This window comes from Thalassophryne amazonica, chromosome 7, assembly GCF_902500255.1.
Source record: "Thalassophryne amazonica chromosome 7, fThaAma1.1, whole genome shotgun sequence".
Lineage (NCBI taxonomy): Eukaryota > Metazoa > Chordata > Actinopteri > Batrachoidiformes > Batrachoididae > Thalassophryne > Thalassophryne amazonica.
Genome location: NC_047109.1, coordinates 5,525,298 through 5,546,429, shown reverse-complemented (window position 1 = coordinate 5,546,429; position 21,132 = coordinate 5,525,298). Strand labels below are relative to the sequence as shown.

General features: G+C 41.0%; 1 protein-coding gene across 1 annotated transcript in view; it reads left to right on the top strand.

The window, feature by feature from the left end:
- rwdd1 (RWD domain containing 1) overlaps positions 1-21,132 on the top strand; it is a 49,999-nt gene that overhangs the window by 11,858 nt on the left and 17,009 nt on the right. The window contains exons 4-6 of the mRNA XM_034173748.1: positions 14,084-14,227; positions 19,950-20,082; positions 20,193-20,255. Coding sequence (XP_034029639.1) covers positions 14,084-14,227; positions 19,950-20,082; positions 20,193-20,255 — 340 coding nt within the window. The remainder of the gene's footprint in view (positions 1-14,083; positions 14,228-19,949; positions 20,083-20,192; positions 20,256-21,132) is intronic.

Sequence of the window (21,132 nt, the reverse complement as noted above, 5' to 3'; positions counted from 1 at the left end):
CAACAATTTACAGGTTTAGCAACCGGCCTGGCAATCGCGCTAATTAAATTTTGCTGAGTATCGTCATCATGACGTTAAATTTATTTTCACGATTGCGCATTTCTTAACGCAGTTCAGGTTGATTTTACTGTCCATTCATATGTAGGAGCGCATCAGTCATGATATATTAATCAATAAACTTGAACGGTATGGAATCAGGGGATTAGTGTTGCACTGGGTGAGTAGTTATTTGAGTAACAGAAAACAATTTGTGAAGTTGGGGGAATATACATCATCATGCTTGGACATTGCTTGTGGTGTCCCACAGGGGTCAGTATTGGGTCCGAAACTCATTTTACTTTATATAAATTATATTTTTAATGTGTCCAAGATATTAAAATGCAAAAATGTGTCATATGCAAATATTAAATTTGCAGATGACACAAGTATTTTTTGTTCTGGAGGGGATTTGCAGAAACTACTCAGGAACATCACTACAGAAATGGGAAAGCTGAAAATGTGGTTTGACAGAAACAAATTCTCATTAAACTTAAGTAAAACAAAATATGTTATTTGGGTCCTTCCGGAATGGCTAGCGACAAGACGGGTGCATAGTCGTTTCGCTCCGTCTAAAACTGGCTTAAAATAACCCTCCAAACTCGAGAAATACGCTTAAACTTAACGGAGGACATTGTGAGTGGGGGTAAATCCCAAAAAAAACCAGCGGAATCCAAGAAAAACGACAAATGAGGAGGATATATCTAAAATTGTGCATGAGGAACAACTGGAAGACGAGGAGGACGAAAATGGCGACGGCGCGTTATCCAAGTCAATGGCAGATTCAAGCGAAGACTCCAATTTTGAAGGAAATCAGGGAGGCTATCCTGGGCATGAAAGCAGATTTGGCAGAAACCATAAGAGCGGAACTTGCTGTATTTACTAAAGATCTGAACCAAAGGCTGATAGATCAAGCAGCCACTCTGGAAACACACGGCAAAGCCATAGCCAGTGCCGAGGAGCGCATTGCGGATTTCGAGGCTTGTGGCGTGGTGACAAGAGAAATGCTACTCAAGCTGCTGAAAGAGCAAAGAAAACTACAAGATAAAGTAATCAGTCTCGAGTCTCTTTCAAGAGGATCCAATATTCGCATATACGGAATCCCGGAAGACACTGAAAGCGGCTCTATGGTGACTTTTGTGAATAATCTCCTCACCAAGGAGTTACCATTACCTGAAGGCACCTCACTTCAAATCCAGCGTGCACACAGGTCATTGGCACATAAACCTGAGTCAGGCTCACCTCCACGATCAATAATAGTCAATTTTTTGCAGTTTGAGGTGAAGGAAATGGTTTTGAGACTTGCATGGAAGACAAAGGTAATGCTGAATAATAAACAGATCTACTTTGATCATGATTATGCGTTGGAGGTGATGGAGAAACGCATACGATCATACGGAGACATTAAGCGAGTACTCAAGGAAAAGGGTATCCGTTTCCAAACACCTTTTACGCGGATACGCATTCACTGGAGTGATGGGCCAAGAACGTATAATGACGCGGAGGACGCTACGTGGGAGTTACGGGCCCGAGGGCTGGAGGTGACAGTGGGCAGGACGAAGACGCCTCCAGACGCGCACATCGAGGAGAGAATCAATGCCGCATTCCCATGGCAACAAGTACTTCAAGGAGGCCGTGAATCAACTATCGAGAGGAGAGTGAAAGAGAGACTTCAAGAGTTCCGCAGAGGAGAGAGAGATTTGTCGACGAGGAAATGAAAGAGGGTATAGTTTTACAAGAAAGGTAAAAAAGAAAAAATATAGGTATGAGTGTTTTGTTAGCTGTCCTTTGTAAATTGTTAAATGTGGCCAGTTGGGCGTCAGCAGAAGCAGCGCAGTTTGTTGGACTTATTGTGGGGGATGTACAACCCCTGGCAATAATTATGGAATCACCGGCCTCGGAGGATGTTCATTCAGTTGTTTAATTTTGTAGAAAAAAAAGCAGATCACAGACATGACACAAAACTAAAGTCATTTCAAATGGCAACTTTCTGGCTTTAAGAAACACTATAAGAAATCAAGAAAAAAAGATTGTGGCAGTCAGTAACGGTTACTTTTTTAGACCAAGCAGAGGTGTTGTGTGGGCCGCCAGAAGAGGAGGTACTGCTGGCCCACCACCAGAGGACGCCCTGCCTGAAGTGCGGGCTTCAGGCACGAGAGGGCGCTGCCGCCTACAGGAACAGCCGAGGTGACAGCTGTCACTCATCAACTATGACAGCTGTCACCGATCATCTGCATCTCACCCGGGATAAAAGCAGGATGACACCTCCACCACATCGCCGAGATATCGACTTCTATGAGAGGCAATATTCTCTGCCAACATTCAGTGTTTCAAGAGCTCTTGTGTTGCAGCTGTCAACCAGAGGACCGGCGTGGGTCGCGACTGTTTCGTCCTTCGTCTCGTCAGATAAGTGGTTAAACAGACGCTGCACGAGTGTGTGTTAAAGGTGGAGGTGGAATTCCCACCATTATTGTTACGGGGTGTACACACACCCACACTTGACTGTCTTTGTTCTCCGCCAGCAGTACCAGATCCGACACGCTGAGACGGTGGCCACCTGGGGACTTCGGGACTTGGCGGCTCCAGTATCCTTCGGGTTCGGTGGCGGTGGAAATCGTGTGGTTCCGGTTCATCTCCAGACGGGCGTCTCCTATCGTCGAGCCTGCCCACACGACACCTTCATTAATTGACTTGTATTCATTCTGTAATCTGCTGTGTGTGGTTGTGACATTCACAACAGTAAAGTGTTCTAATTTAACTCCCTCTATTGTCCGTTCATTTACGCCCCCTGTTGTGGGTCCGTGTCACTACACTTTCCCAACAAGAGGAAAAAAATATGGAATCATTCAATTCTGAGGAATAAATTATGGAATCACCCTGTAAATTTTCATCCCCAAAACTAACACCTACATCAAATCAGATCTGCTCGTTGACACTGACCCTATGCCATGACATTGACCCTATATGTCATTTTGCAAGGAATGTTTTCACAGTTTTTGGTCTATGGCAAGATGCATTATCATCTTGAAAAATGATTTCATCATCCCCAAACATCCTTTCAATTGTCCAAAATATCAACGTAAACTTGTGCATTTATTGATGATGTAATGACAGCCATCTCCCCAGTGCCTTTACCTGATGTGCAGCCCCATATCATCAATGACTGTGGAAATTTACATGTTCTCTTCAGGCAGTCATCTTTATAAATCCCATTGGAACGGCACCAAACAAAAGTTCCAGCATCATCACCTTGTCCAATGCAGATTTGAGATTCATCACTGAATATGACTTTCATCCAGTCATCCACAGTCCACGATTGCTTTTCCTTAGCCCATTGTAACCTTGTTTTTTTCTGTTTAGGTGTTAATGATGGCTTTTTGTTTAGCTTTTCTGTATGTAAATCCCATTTCCTTTAGGCGGTTTCTTACAGTTCGGTCACAGACGTTGACTCCAGTTTCCTCCCATTCATTCCTCATTTGTTTTGTTGTGCATTTTTCGATTTTTGAGACATACTGCTTTAAGTTTTCTGTGTTGATGCTTTGATGTCTTCCTTGGTCTACCAGTATGTTTGCCTTTAACAACCTTCCCATGTTGTTTGTATTTGGTCCAGAGTTTAGACACAGCTGACTGTGAACAACCAACATCTTTTGCAACATTGCGTGATGATTTACCCTCTTTTAAGAGTTTGATAATCCTCTCCTTTGTTTCAGTTGACATCTCTCGTGTTGGAGCCATGATTCATGTCAGTCCACTTGGTGCAACAGCTCTCCAAGGTGTGATCACTCCTTTTTAGATGCAGACTAACGAGCAGATCTGATTTGATGCAGGTGTTAGTTTTTGGGATGAAAATTTACAGGGTGATTCCATAATTTATTCCTCAGAATTGAGTGAGTCCATATTTTTTTTCCCTCTGCTTGGTCTAAAAAAGTAACCGTTACTGACTGCCACAATCTTTTTTTCTTGATTTCTTATAGTGTTTCTTAAAGCCAGAAAGTTGCCATTTGAAATGACTTTAGTTTTGTGTCATGTCTGTGATCTGCTTTTTTACTACAAAATTAAACAACTGAATGAACATCCTCCGAGGCCGGTGATTCCATAATTATTGCCAGGGGTTGTATATGCGGGTCGGACATTCCGCCACAAGGGGGAGCCCTGCCCATAGGGAGGGACCTTTCTCCCCACTTTCCCGCAAAGACATCCAGGTATCCAGGGATCCTGAGGAAAAGGAAGACTTTCTGATTTCATTTTTTTTATGTTGTTTGGTGTTCTTAATGTTTTTGATAGTTCAGTTTACAGTGGGTATTATGTGTATTGTAGTCAAGAAACATACCGACAAGTTCAGGGTGTCACATAAAGGGTATATTCTCATCAAGATTTTTACCACACACATATGCTAATTTTTTTAACACAACGTAAATGGGCTTTTGAGCCCCAATAAGCAAAGTAAAATATTGAGTAAATTGAAGGGGGAGAACATTAATGTTGCATTTTTGCAAGAGACTCACATGGCCGGATTAGAGCATGAGGGACTTAAAAAGCAAGGTTATAAACATGTTTTCTTTTCATCCAATGGATCAAAACATACAAGAGGAGTAGCAATATTAATAACAGGAAGGGTCATTTTTGAACATATTTCAACAATCAAGGATAAAGAGGGGAGGTATGTAATGGTAATAGGGAAATTAGATGGAGAACTATTTACACTATACAATATATACTCGTATGTCCCCCCCGGCTCCAAATCAGAGCAATATATTCAAATAATAGAAAAAGCAGTGACTGAGGCAAAGGGGCTACTTGTTTGTGCAGGAGACCTTAATATGGCATTGAGACCAAGGACCGACTCATCTGGGAATAGAGCCTCTCAAACTCAAAAAATGACTAAAAAGATAAATTTAATGTTGGAAGAAATGGGTATTGTTGATATCTGGAGAAATTTGCATCCTGCTGATAGGAATTATACATTCTATTCATCCCCACATTCCTGTTATTCAAGAATCAATTATTTTCTTACATTTAAAACAGATATGGATAGAATACAGAGTTGCTCAATTGAGGCCATGGACATTTCTGATCACTCCCCTTTATATTTGTCTGTTTCCATGAATCAGAGTAGAAGAGAGACTTATTGGAGATTAAATAATAGTATACTGAATAATAACATATGTGAGCAGCTGTTATATTATGGGATGCTTGTAAAGCAGTTATGAGAGGAAGGATTATAGCAAAATCTTCATATACGTGTTAAAAGACAAAGAACTGAAAAACTTAAGACATTACAATCTGAGTTGTTATTGCTAGAGACTAAACATAAGGTGACATTAGATGAACATACACAATTAGAGATAAAAAGGAAAAGAAATAGAGGAATTATATGACCAAGAAATCCAGAAGAAAATCTTTTTTACTAAACAGAATTATTATGAAGGAGGCCCTAAACATATGAAACAATTAGCTTACAAACAGAAAACAGACATCTGAAAACATAATTAGTAAGATAAAAGACTCTACAACAAAAGAAATATATCACCAAATAGATCAAATTAGAAATTGCTTCAAAGATTATTACAAAATGTTATACTCCCAACCACCCGTTGGCACCGATCAAAATATGGAGAAATTACTGAATTCACTCACTTTACCCTCTGTCACAGAAGAGGAAAATAAAAAATTGATTTCGGAAATCACAAAGGAAGAAATACAATCTGCTATAGGTAGACTTAAATCCAATAAGAGTCCAGGCGCCGATGGATTCACAGCAGAGTGGTACAAAAAATTAAGCACTGCTTTAACTCCAATTTTGTTGAAAACTTATAACTGGGTTCTTGGAGGAGGAGAGATTCCTCCCTCATGGAATGAGGCAATCATTTCTTTAATACCTAAAGAGGGCAAGGACAAAACTGAATGCTCAAATTCTAGGCCTATAAGTGTATTAAATATAGACTATAAAATATTCACATCTATTTTAGCCAGGAGGATGGAAAGGATCTTGCCCAGAATAATACATTTTGACCAAACTGGATTTGTTAAGGCACGGCAAACTCACGACAATGTGAGGAGATCTTTACAAATCATTAGACATATAAATTTAAACAAAACACAGGCAATTTTATTGAGCTTAGATGCGGAGAAAGCTTTTGACTCAGTGAGGTGGCATTTCCTGTTTAAAGTTATGGAAACATTCAAATTTGATGAAGTGATTATTAGGACATTAAAAGCATTATATAGCAAACCCGTTGCAAGATTAAAAATAAATGGTGCTCTTTCTGACCCTTTTGAGCTTGAAAGATCTACGAGACAGGGATGTAGGCTCAGTCCACTTTTGTTTTCAATATTTATTGAACCTCTGGCTCAGAATATAAGATAAAATAAAAGGTATTCAAATGACAGCAGGAGAACAAAAATTGGCTCTGTTTGCAGATGATGTCATGGTTTATCTGTCAAATCCCACAGAGACCTTTCCAGAATTAATTGCAACCCTGAGAGATTATGGGAGTTATTCTGGATACAAATTGAATGAACAAAAATTCCAAGTCTTGTGTTTTAATTATTGCCCTTCCGTCCATATGAGTCAAGCATTTAAATTTGACTGGAACAAAAAATTAATTAAATATTTAGGTATCAATTTACCGACTGATTTGTCTAACCTTGAAGAATTAAATTATGATCCTTTAAAAAAAATTATTCAGGATGTTGCAAGATGGAATTTGATACCATATAGGAATATTACTTCAAGAGTGGATACTGTAAAAATGAACATCCTTCTGAGAATGTTATATTTATTTCAGTCAATTTGTTATGTTTCGGACGCGGTCGGAGCACCGACCCAGCATAAAATAAGCAGAGCACGGTTCAAAAGATAACAATTTAATAAACATAACAGTGTAGTGATAAACAACCAAAAATGTCCGCGGTCTGGTGAGGTGAAAACACGGCGCGCTCTCAACAGCGCAAACGGTCCGGAGCCACAGCAGTTCGGACCCAGGGACCCCGCCGACACCCCCCAGGTGGCCGCGACAAACCGAGTCTGTGAAGAAAGAAAACATGAGGTGAGTCCAACTCCACACAGAGAGACACAACTCAAAGGTGCACGCAATCAGCAAACACTTCCTGGCTTAAATCTATACATCAGCTTCTTGCCCTGTAGGCACGGAACAACTCAGTTCAAATCTCCACTGCAGCAGAACCTGATTAGACAATTAGCATAACGTGACAGCTCACTAACACAAGGTGTGAGGGACACCAAATCCACTGTCATTACTTCATAAAAGTCACCAAAACCAAATTACCTCAGGAAGTGTGCTGAAGAGCGTGAGACCTCACCCAATCCTCCTTCACAGACTGTGGCGTCAAACCTGGAGCGGTCTCTGCGTCCGTGATGGTGAGATTGTTCTCCTGACGTCGATCTCACACGTCTGCTCACAAGGTCGAGTCTCTGGCAATCACACACTGTGCATTCAAGGTTTAAATGCAGCAATCTCTGATTAAGACAAAATACACCACAGCTGTGAGTCCTGATGACCTGCATGTGAAAACAAGCCTCAGGTGTTCAGGGTGAGGTCCTAATGCTCAGCCACTCAGTCCTGAATGCATACCACCTGGTGGGAGAAACAGAAAACAAAAACCAAGCCAGCCAAACACCCCAGCCCACAACAGTACCCCACCCTCACGGGAAGCCTCCCGGCGACCACACAGACCTGGGCCAGAAAAAACAAAGCCCCCCTCCAGGGACCATGGCTGGAATGTTGGCTGGGAACAAAAAACACCTCCTGCAGCTTCAGTCTCTGCTCCTTGTGCTGACGATCCAGCTGGGAAAGGCCCGTCTCCAGGAGCTGTGCGTTACTGTGCTCTGACGACAGCTCCATCATCAGCTGCTCCACCTGCAATGTTAATTTCTTCATGCAGTCATTGATCATCTCAATGTTGAGACTCTCCAGCTCTTCCCTCAGCTGGATAACGCAAGCTTCCAGCCACCTCTTCTCTGTCAACAGGGAACTCCGTGCCGAGACCATCACTCTCATCCTGGAGCTCATCCTTTCCCACCCTGAGCCTGTCTGCAGCAGACTGCTCCGCAGCTGACACTCCAGTGCAGAGATGTCCTTTGTTGACTTTAATGGTCTTGCCCTCTGTTTCATTTAGCAAACCTGTTAGAGTCTCCACCTCTGACTGCATCTTTGCGTTCATTCCTGTCGACTCTTCCTTTAGTTCACTTTGCATAATTTTGGCCAGGAGTTCTTGAACCTGTGCACTCAGCCTTCTTCCGACTGTGTGTTAAAGTCTGCTTAGTCATAAAACAAACAAACAAAAAAACAAACAAATAACCATACCAACCCCCCCTCCCCAGAGGACCGTCCCATCAAACCCCAGGAAGAGGAGAAAAGAAAAAACACAACCCAAACTTAAGCTTGCAAACAAAAAAAACCTCTTACACCCCCCCCCCCCCCCCCCCCCCCCCGGACGACATGTAGGGACCAACACCCCCCAGAGGACATCCCGCCAGCTCCAGGAGTAATAACCACAGCCGAGGTCCCTCTGGGATCCAAAGTCACCCACGGGGACTCCCAGCGCCTCCCAGAGGACCGTTCCATCAAACCCCAGGAGACGCCCCCCCCATGACTAACAGACCCAGCCCCGGCCGTCTACGGCTAGATGGACCCACAGCCCTTTCCCCCCCAGAGGACACCACAGTTACACCCTGAGGGCGGAAACTGGGGGGGAAAAAAAAAGACATACAAACAAAACAACAACCCCAACCCCACCCCCTCAGCGCAGTGGAAACTGGAAGTACGTCCAGTGTCACCAACCATGACTATACCCCAAAAGTCAACCGGGAGGAGTGGAACAGCGGTAATGGCGTCCGGCACAAGACGGCGCCACCCCTCCGACTTTCAAATCAGCCACCAGCTGCGGGTATATTCCACTGCCCCAAACCTCAGCTACGCCGATGGCGTACGGCTCAAAGGCGCGCTGAAGCCGGAGGTGGAACAGGGAAGTAACAAAAACACCCCTAAACCCCCCCCACCCGGGTGCAGAGGTTACCTGGGAAACGCCCAGCATAACCGAACTGCACCACCCCAGCAACGCCAATGGCAAACGGCACAGAGGCGCGCCAAGGCTGGAGGTTGTAAAGGGAATTAAAAATAAATAAATAAATAAATACCCCAAACCCCCCCCCCTCCCCTCCCGGGTGCAGAGGTTACCTGGGAAACGGCCAGCATAACTGAACTGCACCACCCCAGCAACGCCGACAACCTACGGCTCACACGGCTGGGGCCAGAAGAGAAGACAGGGAAGTAAAAAGAAAAAGAAAAAATAACCCAATTACACCCCCCCCCCCCAATCACCCCCCAGAGGACCGTCCCATCAAACCCTGGGAGGTGAAACCAAAAGAAATAAAAAAGAAAGACTAACAGACAAACTTAAAGTCACCTGGGTCCAACTATGCTCCAGACAGCCTGTATTTTCACGCCACCAGACCACTGACAGTGCTTTAAAACCCACAAAAACAGCAAATTAACCCCTGATAAAAACACCTCATACTAAAACAAGAAACAGATAATAGACCAATAAAAAAAAACTACCATTGGCCTACATCGTCAAGTGCAAAGAATGGAAAAACATTGTGTTTTCCATCCTTTGAACCTGAATGGTAATGTGACTCTGTCACCAACAGAGGGAGCCAAAGTGCCACATAAGAAAATCCCTGTGGTAACAGAGTAAAAACCAATACACACTGCTGCAAACGACAGCAGGTTATACCAAACAGCTTAACGTGCAAACTAAATACCACCGGGGCTGCTACAACAGGCGTTGGAGCCAGCTGCACGGGAGGAGACGGGGCTACAGCCGTAACAGCGGGGTGCGACGCGACCCAAGCTGTAAACTCCGCCATGCATGCACCAACGCGCACAAACCGGGCGGAGAGCACCCGCAACTGATCCCGGATCAACTCCAACATCTGCTGCAGCCTTCCCGGCAAAAATACCGTCTCTGCTTCCGCTGGTCCATTGTTAAATGGGCAGAGACTACTGTTATGTTTCGGACGCGGTCGGAGCACCGACCCAGCGTTTGAAAGGAGCCAGCATAAAATAAGCAGAGCACGGTTCAAAAGATAACAGAATTTAATAAACATAACAGTATAGTGATAAACAACCAAAAATGTCCGCGGTCTGGTGAGGTGGAAACACGGCACGCTCTCAACAGCGCAAACGGTCCGGAGCCACAGCAGTTCGGACCCAGGGACCCCGCCGACACCCTCCAGGTGGCCGCGACAAACCGAGTCTGTGAAGAAAGAAAACATGACTCCACACAGAGAGACACAACTCAAAGGTGCACACAATCAGCAAACACTTCCTGGCTTAAATCTATACATCAGGTTCTTGCCCTGCAGGCACGGAACAACTCAGTTCAAATCTCCACTGCAGCAGAAGCTGATTAGACAATTAGCACAATTCCAATTACAAGACCAGAAGTATACTTTATAGAATGGGACAAAATCATTTCCAGATTTGTTTGGGCTGGTAAAAAACCCAGAGTAAAGTTTAAAACACTGCAACTGTCTAAAGAGCAAGGGGGGCTTGCTTTACCTTGCCTCATTGATTATTATAAAGCAGCACAACTGCGACCATTAGTCTGCTGGTGTAACCCAAGTTACAATTCAAAATGGAAGGAGATAGATCAGGGTTTAATGGCACAACGTCCAATTAGTACACTTATTGGAGATCCCTTGATGAAAAATGTAGTATTAGATATAAATAACCCAATTTTTAACAGTTCACTGAAGGTATGGAGGGACATCATCAAAAACTACGACATTTATGAGAAATCAGAATTTTTTAAATGGTTTGCTTATGATTCAGATTTCATACCAGGGAAAGTAGATTCAGGATTTAAAACCTGGTGCAGTAAGGGCCTTACTACATATTTTACTTTGTTCAAGAAAGGTGTGATAATGAGCTTCCAGGATTTAAAAGAAATGTTTGGACTAATAAATCAGGTCCACTTCAGGTATTTACAGATTAGGGACTTTATTAATAAAAAATTCATTCATAAACCAATTTTTGAGAAAGGGGACATTTTTGATATCCTGTCGAGTGCATATAACCATGCCCCAATCCAAAAAATTATCTCCAAATTGTATATGGTGATTCAAAATTTACAAGGTAATGACTCCACACATTTAAAAGATAGGTGGGAAAAACAGGGCAATTTTTCTTTAACGTTGGACAGTTGGGAGAGAATATGTCAGCAACAATGGTCCGTCACCAGTGCCCCTTCATGGAGAGAATTTTCTTGGAAAAATTCGTTATTTCCGTACACCAGCCCAACAGTCGAAATATTCAGACCAGATCGAATGCTGGAGGCAATGTGGTCAAACGTTGGCAGACCATTTTCATATATTCTGGAATTGTTCTTCTGTTACTCCATTCTGGGATGAAATGCATATTGTTTTGGAAACAGTTTTTAAAAAGAAAATTCATAGAAAATTTGAAATACTATATCTTGGAGATTTGTTAGAATTAAAACTTACGAAAGCAGAACTCTATTTGATGAAGGTGTTATTGGTAGCAGGGAAAAAATGTATAATCAGGCACTGGCTTCAGAAAGAAATACCAACTATTAATGAGTGGATTAACATTATACATAAGATTTTCACTATGGAACGGCTGACATTTAAGGTGAAACTCCAGACGGACGTTTTTGAAGAATTTTGGAAAAAATGGTTATCCTTTGTAATAGTAATTAGGCCTGACTTTGTCTGATTTGTACTAAACCCCACTGTGTTCATGTTCTGTTTTATTTGTATACAATTGAAAAAACAATAAAATGTGAATAACAAAAAAAAAAAATATATATATATATATATAGTTACAAGTACAGGGGTGGATATTGAAAGAGTATATGAAACTAAGTTTGTTGGGGTGATAATTGATGATAAAATAAACTGGAGGTCTCATATAAAACATATACAGAGCAAACTGACAAGAAGCATTTCAGTTCTGAACAAAGTTAAATACATTCTGGACCACAACTCACTCCGCATTCTCTACTGCTCACTGATCTTACCATATTTACACTATTGTGCAGAGGTCTAGGGTAATAATTATAAATGTACAACACAACCATTATTCATACTGCAGAAAAGAGTTATAAGAATAATTCATAATGCTAGTTATAGAGATCACACAAATTCACTATTCTTAAAATCAAAAATTTAAAAATTTACTGATCTGGTTCATTTTCAAACAGTACAAATCGTGTATAAAGCAATAAACAATTTACTTCCTGGAAATATTAAAACATGTTCTTTAATAGAGTATGGGATTATAATCTGAGGGGGGAGTTTAACTTAAAACATCAGTGGGCACGTACAACATTAAAAGGTTTTTGTATTTCTGTTTGCGGAGTGAGGATGTGGAACAGATTGAGCAATGTCCAAGCATGAACCAGTTTAAGCAGCGGTATAGGCACATGGTTTTTTCTAGGTATAGGGAGGCAGAAGGGTGTTGAGGGTTAGGGTGTTTTGTTGATCATTGTTTAGTTGTGTGCACTTTGTTTTTCTATCTTGTAAATATGTAGTATAAAATCACATGCATTGCATATGCATGTACGTATGTGTAGGTGTATGTAGGTATGTGTATATATGTATGTATCTACACTAGATATGTTTATGATGATGGGATTTGAGTTTGTGTTGTGTTAAATGTGTTTGCAGCATGGCCCAAGCAGAGGGTCACCCCTTAGAGTCTGGTCTGCTTGAGGTTTCGTCCTCAGAGGGAGTTTTTCCTTACCACTGTCGCCTGTGTGCTTGCTCTGGGGGTTGGTAATGAGTATATATGTATGTTTGTATGTATATAAGGGGTGGACGTTTATAAGCTTTGCTTCTGCTCACCCCCTTTTGGTCACACATGTCACTGTGGAATTGTCTTGTGTATCAGTTTTTTGTTATTGTTGAGTCTGTGTGCCAAATACAGTAAATCCATTCATTCATCCTCACTAAAACAGGAGTTTATGTCAACTCCTTGCCTAGAGTTGCTCTCAGACACCTCTTGGGTCTCTCTTGGGCAGGGAGTCCTTGCCGGGATATTTTAGGCTAAGTTAGGAGCTCTTTGAGAGGACTTTGAGATGCACCAAGGATATGGACCCAGTTCTGCAATTTAAACAAACTACGTCAGTAGAAGTAAAGCTTCAAACAAATATGGTTTTCAGAATCAGATGGACATTCATGTTGCTCGTGAGCTGATGTAAGTTGTCCATCAATGAACTTCAGTGTGTGTGTACCAGAAGGACCAATAGATATCCTCCCTGTAGGGATGACTAAAACCACTAGGATGCATGAATGTTCCTTGCGCATCTGGTTGCGCGTACGTTACAAATATTTAGACATAAAATACAAATATTAGTCGTGGTACAGTTTTTGATTCTATTTTAATGTGGTGGACCATGTCATATTTGATACCTTAATAAATATAGTTTGATTGAAGATACAACTTTATTTTTTGTGAATATATTCATGAAGACATGCTCTACCCGTTGATATAGTTCTTTTTGTCATACATGAGCGATATGCATTTGAAATATAGGCCTGAAATGATTTTCATTTTTAATGCCTCATAAATCAGAAAATTTTTCTTTGAGAAAAATACTTTGTCACCAAAATTGTGCTATAACATGAGAAATGAATAACAAAATTTGAAAGATCAGATGAGCTTCAATGTGGAAATTCAGAGGGCCAAAACTGCGACAAAACATAAGCGATATTTATTTATTTTATTTTATTTTGCTAAGAAGCTATAAACTGACAAATATCCAACTGTGGATCATCTTTTGTAGTAGCCAAGTATTTCAAAAACCAATTAATATATAAGGATGAAATTTTGTGATGTGTTTACTGGGAATAATAACATTATTTTGTGAAAATATGGCATGGAAAATCAGAAATGGTCAGTTGGGAACATTTTATGAAATCGGGTGATATGAGGTGCATTTTCCCTGATGTATTCAAAGCTTCATGTGCTTCAGCATTGTTTCTGTGGTTGGTCTGCAGGCTGAAGAAAACCTGGGCATGGTGATGATTTTTACCCTCGTGACTGTGGTTCAGGAGAAACTCAATCAAATTATTGATGTGATGAAACTCAGACGAGATGAAGAGAAGCTGAGGAAGGAGAAGGAGGCTGAGGAAGCTGAGAAGGTGAGTTGACCTGCTGTGGCTCGTATATTTTACTGATGGTCATAGTATCGGGCCTCGATTTGTAAATTTTCAGCTCTGGGCTGGCTGGCTCCTAACCTAAAAAACTTCTCTGGTGGTCCGTGGTCACAGTGGCTAGGGGTGTGAAATTTTCAGTATCTCAGGATCTGATTTGATTTCAATTCATGGGATCCCAATTAGATTCAGAAGGACTTTCAATCAATTTTCAAATCCATTTTCCATCCATCCATTTTCTTCCGCTTTATCTGGAGTCAGGTCGCGGGGGCAGCAGCTCAAGCAAAACCGCCCAGACCTCCCAATCCACACACACCTCCCCCAGCTCCTCCGGGGGAACCCCAAGGCGTTCCCAAGCCAGCCGAGAGAATAGTCGGCTGGCTTGGGAAGGCCTCAAATACATTTTTAATTCAAAATTAATTCCATACATAGAGCTGCTAATTTCAGGATCTACTCCTGTTTGCTGCAGTTTGCTAAGAAAGGCTGTGTGGCAAGTGATGCTACGAAAGCAAAGTGTGTCTAAGATTATGTAGTTGTATATTTGGAAGGACAATGTTAACAAAAGCTCATCTATGACTAGGGATGGGTATTGATGAGATTTTATCTATCGATGCCATTATCGATTCCGCTTATCAATCCAATTCCTTATCGATTCCCTTATCAATACCTCTTGTGAATTTTCTGTGTACTAAAAGTAGGCTTTACAGTTTTTCTGTGTCAACATTTTTAATTGGGCACTGGATCCTTGATCTCTGGACATAAATAAAAATAAATATAATCTGTAATTTGTCAAAAGCATTTCCTTTCAGACATTTTGGCCTCAATGTCTCTCCATTCCTCTGAGCTGAGCTCAGCTGGCTGCTGCACGTGAGCGCAGGACGTTTCATTTCTGGAGCAAAAAAAACATTTTTGATTGATTGCAGTTTGTTTGTATTACAACATTTGGAAAGAGGTGTCATTTGATTTAAATGGCGTTTCACTTTGAATTTAATAATTCTGACTGGACTCTATCGTTCTAACTTGACTCGGCAGAGAGCCACGCAGCGTTTGGAGCTGTGTGAACAGAACGGAGGACGATTCTCGTTTCTTTCTCACAACAAGGCAGGAGTCCCAGTTAGTGACTTTAATCTGCACAAAAGTGACTCATGATTGACATATTCAGGGATGAAAGTGGTTGTTGTTGTTGTCCTTTCGGCTGCTGAAACCCAAAATTACCCCCAACACCACACACATGAAAATGGTTGAATTCTAGAAGCTCTGAAATGCAATCTAGGACTATTCCAGACAATAAACTGCAGTGAGTGCAGCATCCATTTGGTGAGGAAAAAACCCCAACTTTCCTTATTCAAATTCATTCCAGTAGTATTCTGCTCTGACTAGGATGCAGCAGTTTTCTAGCTTGACATATAGTTCTGAAGGAAATCACTGAAGAAATTAACAAATTGAAAATATGGTTTGCCCGAAACAAATTGTCATTAAACTTAAGTAAAACAGTAATGAAGTGGTGGTGTAAGAGTCACTTGATGTTCACAGGAAACAGTTATTTATTTCTATATGTATTTATTTATTTATGTTCATTGTTAGTTGGTTTTATCTTCTCTGTTGTATATTGTTTAATCAGGTTCTTTTTGTCTCTTTCTCTAAAATTGTATTGTAGCATTATTAATTCTCGTGGGTTCTCCATTATTGTTGTTGTTGCTATTATTATAATTAGCATATCAATAAAAATAAATGTAAAAACTAAAATTAAATTAAAAAATTACAATTTGTAATACATTTGACTCTTACAACAACAAACGCTGAGTCATTAATTATTATACTGAATACAAATGCACACAAATGTGCTGAGATTCAAACAGCTTAATGCTAACTTTAACATTGAAAATGCCATAGACATGCTAATGCGTTAGCATTGGTCCCGTTTTTAAGTTATAAAATCTATCAACTGTTTCAGAAGACCATAACAGGTCAGTTTAACATAAAAAACAAGTAAATATTACTCACAGACATATGCTCTTTGGGGTTTTGTGGGGGGGGGGGGGGGGGGGGGGGGGGGGGATTAAGATAAAGCAAAATAAAACAAAGAACCAGCAAAGCAGGAGATTGAAGCACTGCTTCATTGGTTCAAGGTTCAAAGCAAAGCCGCGTTGCAGAAATGGTTGATTACAGACCTGCTGCAGGGTCTGTAATCAATTTAGAGAAATTATCATTTTCTTTCAAAAACAATGGCCGCTCTGAAGGACCGATAAGGGAATCGTTAAGCAAAAAGGCTAACATGTTGATGGATCAAATCATTTCTTAACGATACCTGAAAATAACCGGTTCCTGATACCCATCCCTATCTATGAATGAAAATATTAGTTTTTCACAACGCTGTAGGGGTGTAGGCCTTTTGAAATGAAACAGTTCTTTTCGCATGTTCAGAATTTGCTAGAAATTTGTGAAAGCGAAGATGATTGAGTCAGAAATGTTTTTATCTATTGTAACAGCCACAATTTGAGCTAATTTTCAAATTTCATATTTAATTATTTTGTGTTTCATTTCATTTCATGTTATATATCAGTCAAATGTTTAAAATCCTAAAAACACCTGAATATTGGATGGATATAGCATGTGCTGCTATGTTCAAAAACTGGCATACAGTAGCTTTAATCTGTGAACAGCAGAGAGCTGCATCAGGCACCTAAACCTGCAGAGTTTTCTGATCCAGGAGCCACGTCTGTGTGTGCATTTTCCTGCTGAAAGGTGCTGCTGGCTGCTCTGCTAGCTGGCTGCAGACTGTGGAAGGGGTTTCCTGAAGGGAGGCGTGTCTCAATGAGACATGCCTCTGTTCAGCTAATCCCTTCCACAATTTGCAGCCAGCTAGCAGGCGAGCATTGAGCAGACCAGCTTTTCACCACAACATGTCTGCTGTGTGGATATATTTCACACTAGAAACACTGCAAGGTGAGACAGCAATGTGTGGTGTTTGCAAAGCTGTTGTACGGAAGCTCCATTGCGGTCGACAATACAGCAAACTTAAACATTTGAAAAAGCACCACATTAAAGAGCACGAAGATGTTTTAGCCCGGGATATATAAACGAAAGGAGCTGGGAGGAAGCGTGCGGCAATTTCCCAGACTGACTCCAAATATGCGTGAATTGAGTACTCTTATTTATTTTTTGGTGGTTTCTTGTGGCACTTTGGAAATGTGGAATGAATGTCTTTACAAGTTCTGTGCTGTCACCACATACAGAAACACTTGTGATGGCCAAGTTCAGGAAGTCACGCAACAAGTTTCTGTAACAGGTTTGTGCAAAACCTAAGCCACATTGTTCGATTGTTCACAAAACAGTACTGCAGAATGACTGTTTCCTTTGAGTGATTTTATGTGTTGATTGGAATTTTATCCTCTCTCTGTCATTCCAGTAGTCATGGTGAAACTTGTAAGTCTTGCTAAATGTTATCATTTTGTAGGTGTTTTAATTTACAACCCCAATTCCAGTGGAGTTGGGACGTTGTGTAAAATGTAAATAAAAACAGAATACACTGATTTGCAAATCCTCTTCAACCTATATTCAATTGAATACACCACAAAGACAAGATATTTAATGTTCAAACTGATAAACTTTATTGTTTTTGTGCAAATATTTGCTAATTTTGGAAAGGAATGCCTGCAACACTTTTCAAAAAAGCAGGGACGGGGCAGCAAAAGACTGGGAAAGTTGATGAATGCTCGAAGAACACCTGTTTGGAACATTCCACAGGTGAACAGGTTAATTGGAAACAGGTGAGTGTCATAATTGGGTATAAAAGGAGCATCCCCAAAAGGCTCAGCTGTTCACATGCAAAGATGGGATGAGAATCACCAATTTGTGAACACCTGCGTGAAAAAATAATCCAACAGTTTAAGCACGTTTCTCAAGATTCAGTTGCAAGGAATTTAGGGATTCGATCATCGACAGTCCATAATATAGTCAGAAGAGTCAGAGAATCTGGAGAACTTTCTACACGTAAGCAGCAAGGCTGAAAACCAACATTGAATGCCCATGACCTTCGATCCCTCAGGCGGCACTGCATTAAAAACTGACATCATTGTGTAAAGGATCTTACCGTGTGGGCTCAGGAACACTTCAGAAAACGATTGTCAGTTAACACAGTTTGTTGCTACATCTACAAGTGCAAGTTAAAACTCTACCATGCAAAGTGAAAGCCATACATCAACAACATCCAGAAACACCGCCGCCTTCTCTGGGCCCGAACTCATTTGAAATGGACAGACACAAAGTGGAAAAGTGTGCTGTGGTCTGATGAGTCCACATTTCAAATTGTTTTTGGAAATCATGGACGTCGTGTCCTCTGGACAAAAGAGGAAAGAGACCATCCAGATTGTTAACAGCACAAAGTTCAAAAGCCAGCATCTGTGATGGTATGGGGGTGTGTTAGTGCCCATGGCATGGGCAACTTACACATCTGTGATGGCACCATCAATGCTTGAAAGGTACATCCATGTTTTGGAGCAACACATGCTGCCATCCAAGCAACATCTTTTTCAGGGACGTCCCTGCTTATTTCAGCAAGACAATGCCAAGTCACATTCTGCACGTGTTACAACAGCGTGGCTTCGTAGTAAAAGAGTGCGGGTACTAGACTGGCCTGCCTGCAGTCCAGACCTGTCAGCCATTGAAAATGTGTGGTGCATTATGAAGTGCAAAATACGCCAACGGAGACCCCGGACTGTTGAACAACTGAAGTCATACATCAAGCAAGAATGGGAAAGAATTCCACCTACAAAGCTTCAACAATTAGTGTCCTCAGTTCCCAAACACTTATTGAGTGTTGTTAGAAGGAAAGGTGATGTAACACAGTGGTAAAAATACCACTGTCCCAGCTTCTTTGAAATGTGTTGCAGGCATCCATTTCAAAATGAGCAAATATTTGCACAAAAACATTAAAGTTTATCAGTTTGAACATTAAATATCTTGTCTTTGTGGTGTATTCAATTGAATATAGGTTGAAGAGGATTTGTAAATCATTTTATTCTGTTTTTATTTACATTTTACACAACGTCCCAACTTCATGATTTTAATTTAATTAGCTTATAATGCGCCAAATCACAGCAAAAGCCGTCTCAAGGCACCTTACACGAAACAATACACCATAAAATTTAAATAAATAATTAAAAATTAATTAAAAAAAATTCTAATACATAATTAAAAGCAGAAGTAAAAGAATAAAACAGATTAAAAAAATAAAAAAAATATTCATATGAAAGAGAATAAAAATGGGTTTTTCAGTTTTCAAGATGGCGCCAGTCCATGAACAACCTATAAGTCAATAACAAAACCTTAAAATCTGCTCTCACAGAGACAGGGAGCCAGTGCAAAGATGCCAAAATGGGTGTGATATGTTCAGACCTTCTGCTACGTGTCAGAAGTCTGGCAGCAGCGTTCTGAACCAGCTGAAGACCCCTAATGCTGGACTGTGGCAACCCTGAAAATAGAACATTACAATAATCTAGTCTAGAAGAAACAAAAGCATGAATCAGGGTCTCAGCATCAGCCACAGACAGGATGGGGCGGATGCTTGCTATATTTCGCAGATGGAAAAAAGCAGTCCTTGTCATAGTGTGAGTGCAGCTTCGGTTTGAGTGTTGGTGTGTTGGTGCTACTGACTGCAAACCCGCCAAAGCCACTGTAAATGGTGTGTCTCTGTGTGTCGGTGAGACAGGTAGCCTTCCAGGGAACAGTGGTAACAATTGAAAACTTTCTGAAGTGGAAAGCCCAGTTTGAGCTGGAGATGGCTGAGCTGAGGAGGAAAAGCCAGAAGGAAGAAGAGCAGGCAGGAAAGGTCAAGCTGACTGGTAAGGTCCTGTCTGTTAAGCATTCTGCTGCCCCTGGTGGTTAGATTGAGAAACATGCAGCACTGGTTAGAAAGTCAACATATAGAGTGATGATATTCTTTTCTTTCTAGGCAAGCAGCTGTTTGAGAGGGATCACAACCTGGACACCTCAGATATTCAGTTCCTCGAAGATGGTAAGGTCTTCTGTGTTTATTTCCGACTACATGTTGTTTGAAAACTTGATTAATCTTGATCTAATCTCAGCCTTGACAGTCACGCAGTACTAAATTATTGGTGTAAGGTGATGATCTTCAAATGCGTGTTCTTGCGATGGGGGTGCTTTTCACAGCACGCGCAAACAGGACTTTTCTCCCATTTTCCTCCTCTCTACCCAGAGCAATTACAAGGGGAAAAAACATGACTTTCCCTTTTGTCATTTGGTGGAAAATGCACGTCCTAAAATAAAAATGAAAAACAAAAGTCTTCCTCTTTATCATTGGTGAAAAATGCATGACGTAAAACTATCAAAACGACTGACCCCATGTGGATTGACCCTATGTGGTGGTGTTGAGGATGGAAGAAATGCCAGCAAAGGCAAATTGAGGCGTCAATGCTGCTTCCAGTTGGACAGTGTCAGGTCTGTGACATGTCCAAAACAAGACCTCTCTGACTTGTTTTAGTCAGGAATTGTTTTTCTGAGTGGCACAGGTAATTTGTGTGGCCTCTTATTGTTTTGTAAATAGTTGTACAAAAATGCCTAAAGCATTTCCTGCATTTTAATGTACAACCCCAATTTCAATGAAGTTAGGATGTTGTGTAAAATGTAAATAAAAACAGATTACAATGATTTGCAAATCCTCTTCAACCTATATTCAGGGATGAGATTTTTCCGCGGATTTCCGCGGATTTGACAGTCCCGGAGGTCGATTTTGTGAAACGTCCAAATCCGTTGAGAAAATTTTAGGGGGGGTAAGAATGCAAAAAAAATTAATGCCAGGAGTACCTTTGTTTAATAAAATTGTTGTCTATTCAGAACACTGAGTGGTCTTTGTTTGTTATCGCCGATGCAGC